Source organism: Patiria miniata, unplaced genomic scaffold (assembly GCF_015706575.1).
Source record: "Patiria miniata isolate m_02_andy unplaced genomic scaffold, ASM1570657v1 HiC_scaffold_3, whole genome shotgun sequence".
Lineage (NCBI taxonomy): Eukaryota > Metazoa > Echinodermata > Asteroidea > Valvatida > Asterinidae > Patiria > Patiria miniata.
In genome coordinates, this window is record NW_024037069.1 from 40,583,399 (window position 1) to 40,586,621 (window position 3,223).

Here is a 3,223-nt window from a genome sequence, read left to right on the forward strand (position 1 = left end):
TATAAGAACAAAGAACAACCTCTGAAGTACCTTCATTGAATAGGGTCTCTATGTGCATATATTGTTTGCCTTTACAAATTTGTATTCGGTTGCAGAAAAATAATACGTAGTTGTCAGATCGATGTAGTGCATTTTACAGGTATTGGCTATTTATGACAAACGTTACTTGTCAATCATTTGTCTCCGATGTTAATACTCACCGCATTTGCCGGAACACCTTTTTCATATTATAGTTTGAATTAATATTTTATGGTTGTTTAACATATTTCAATTCAAATTCAATTCAATTCAAATAATTTGTGCACAACAATTTCCTTAAAAATGCGTCACAGTGAAATTAATTTGCAGGTGTCGTCCAGCGCGTCGTTTACACGCTACATTAGTTACCCTTGAGCTTCATCAGTTTTCAGCGGAAGTACATTTGTTGTGCTCTGGTAACGTTGAATGGTGTCCGAGTTGAATATTGAGTTCTCTCCACTTCCCCTACTATGGTAACCGACTGTATGAAGTTGTTTACCATTAACAAAAATCGTTTCGTATTGCTTCGGCGCTGATTCACTCTGTATCAAGCACAGTCCTGGTTTCAGAGCTACAGATACTTTGAATAGTCCTGAGCGACATCTTTACTTCTCCGTTCATCATGGCGTTTTGGTCCGAATTTATCGTCATCGTCGCTGTCATTTCATCTATCAAGGCTGTATTTGGCTCAGGGCTCTGCCCATCTCGGCTCTCTGTCAAATGCCACTCTCGGCTCATTGTTGAATGCTCTTGCCCGCCAAAGTGGCAATTGTGGGGGAAAGCGTGTTATCAACTCTCCGAAACACCGGCTACTTGGGACGACAGCCAATCGGATTGCCAAGCCATGGGAGGCAAGATGGCCGCTCCTCGCTCGCAGGGGGAAATGACCTTCATGGTGGAATTGGCGCGAAATGTGGACTTAAAGTTCTATGCCTGGATTGCTTGCGATGACAAAGTCGTCGAAGGATCTTGGGATTGTGATGGTCAGGAAGGGAGCGAGCCCTTCTTGGCTTGGCATCAAGGAGAACCAAATAATTCGGGAGGCCAACAAGATTGCGCTCAAATAGGCCAGGGTGGAATGGATGACGTATCTTGTGATTTGTCAAGCAGGGCGTTTTGTGTACGTCAAGCTGCCTGCACCCACGGCCTAATCCAACTCCGTCACTAATGCCTCTCTACCGACACTCACGGCAGCAGTCTCACCCAACCTGCCTCCTCGATCACAACATCCGGGAGTTTATTACCAAGGGCGTGGTCGCCTGTGGCTCAGCCTGCGTAAAGGAGCCCGGATGTCGCTCCTTCAACATCGAATAACTGATAAAGGGAATACGATATATCAACCGACATCTAGTCATGAACATTGGAACAATTTTTGAAACGTAGTCTACAAACTTGATCTTAGCACTTATACATTTATTCAAGAACTATGTGACGATTAATTCGCTTTCCAGCTATTAGGAAAAATGGAGCGACGGAAATTTGTTCAAATACGCAATGTAAACCATATACAATAGAGATGAAAATTGAATTGAAATGGAAAACAAATGTATTGAAATGACTATGGTCTGACTCTTTATCTCAAACAGAAATGCAGTGTTTTAAATTATTCGATTTTATATCATTCAACACCGAATATCGATACCGAATATCGATATCGTTATGGAAACCATGTAATCTCAATTATTAAGACATCAATTCATTTTAAGTTCCCTTAATTTCGTAAATATAAATACATTACTTTCTTAGATGTGACTGTGAATGAAGTGTACGTTTTTCCTCATCTGCTTGTAAATTTGCACGAAATTTCTCAAGAGTTTTTATTGGTTGTATTTGTTAAACTTTAAAATGGTCGGTTCAGTCTTAGCAACAAAATATGAAAAATTTTGCTTAAGAGCCAGCCTAAGATCCGTAAATTGCTACATGAAGTGCAATTTAACTCTTCGGAGGCCAATCGAATGACAAACATTAAAGGAACAAACTTTTGATTGGATGACCGATGTTTACTGAACATGCAATCATTTTAAATGTATCTGAAACCTAATTTTAGTTTCAAGTCTGTTTCAATTTAAATTGAAAAATATTTATGATTGGAATCATATTTCGTGGTAGTTGAAAATAAGTATTGATTAGTTAATTGTATCTTTGCTTTAGCGGCACTACCTTATACATTTGTCATGCCCATGTTTTAGTGCATGCTTTCGAAGCTGAAACATGTCAAAATATGAGCAAGACGTGCCTGCCTTACCATTGATGCAATCACAAATGTAACAATTTGTCAATTCTGTCAATTAATCGATGTCATAGTTTTCTTTTATCATCAATTCTGAGACAGAGATCCGCTTCTGTTCCTGCTTGGTTTGATAGATTTTTAATTACACGAAAGGGAAAATGTCAGTCTATTTTTGGTAGCACAATCAACGATTTCGTAATATAATACTCGATTAAAGTGTTAGGACTTACATTGACAAAAAAAATAAACTGATATGAATTACCCGACTGTTTGTAGGTCAATGCCGCTACAAATGTCAGTCAGGCCTATATATAGTTTCCTACTGCTCCTGTGCTTTGATAAATGAGTGTACTTTAAAAGCAAATTAGATTTTTTCAGTTTATTGTACAAGTTCGAATTACATTTGGAAAAATTAAATTATGACATATCAATACGATTAATAACTGAGGGCGTGGTCGCCTGAGAACAGGATACATATGAAAAGACTGGTTATTCCTGTCTCCATTCTGGAGAGGGTATCTCGAAAACGTGTTCTACAAACTTAATCACAGCAATTTTGTGGAGATTGATTAGATTTTCCAGCACTAAAGAAAAAAAGCTACCGAGTTTTTTTTTTCTTCTAGGAAGCAAGGTAAGCCTTAATTGTCGTATTTATCAATGATAAGATATTTGAGATTAACTGGACATTTTAATTAATTGCCTTCAAAATGCTTAATTTTGTCATTTCGAATAAAAGTTTGAAATTCTAAGTTTCTCTGTCATTCAATACCGAATATCAATAGCTTTTCTTAAAATTTTGAAACCACGTAATCTCAACTTTTAAAAGACGACTTCACATAAAATTTTCTTGATTTCGAAGGTTAAAAAGACAAATTCACTTTGTATTTTCTTGATTTCGTATGTAAATAGTTTACTTTCATAGATGTGACGGTGAACGAATTCTAGTTTATACCTTATGCGTTAAGGTGGATTAGA

At 37.3% G+C, this 3,223-nt stretch overlaps 1 protein-coding gene across 1 annotated transcript; it reads left to right on the forward strand.

Annotated features, from left to right (window-relative positions):
• The first annotated feature begins 640 nt into the window (after positions 1–640).
• On the forward strand, positions 641–1,186 carry LOC119736819 (C-type lectin domain family 4 member M-like). Its single transcript, XM_038210829.1, has one exon. It carries the CDS (start codon positions 641–643, stop codon positions 1,184–1,186), a length of 546 nt encoding a protein of 181 aa, XP_038066757.1.
• Positions 1,187–3,223: the final 2,037 nt, after the last annotated feature.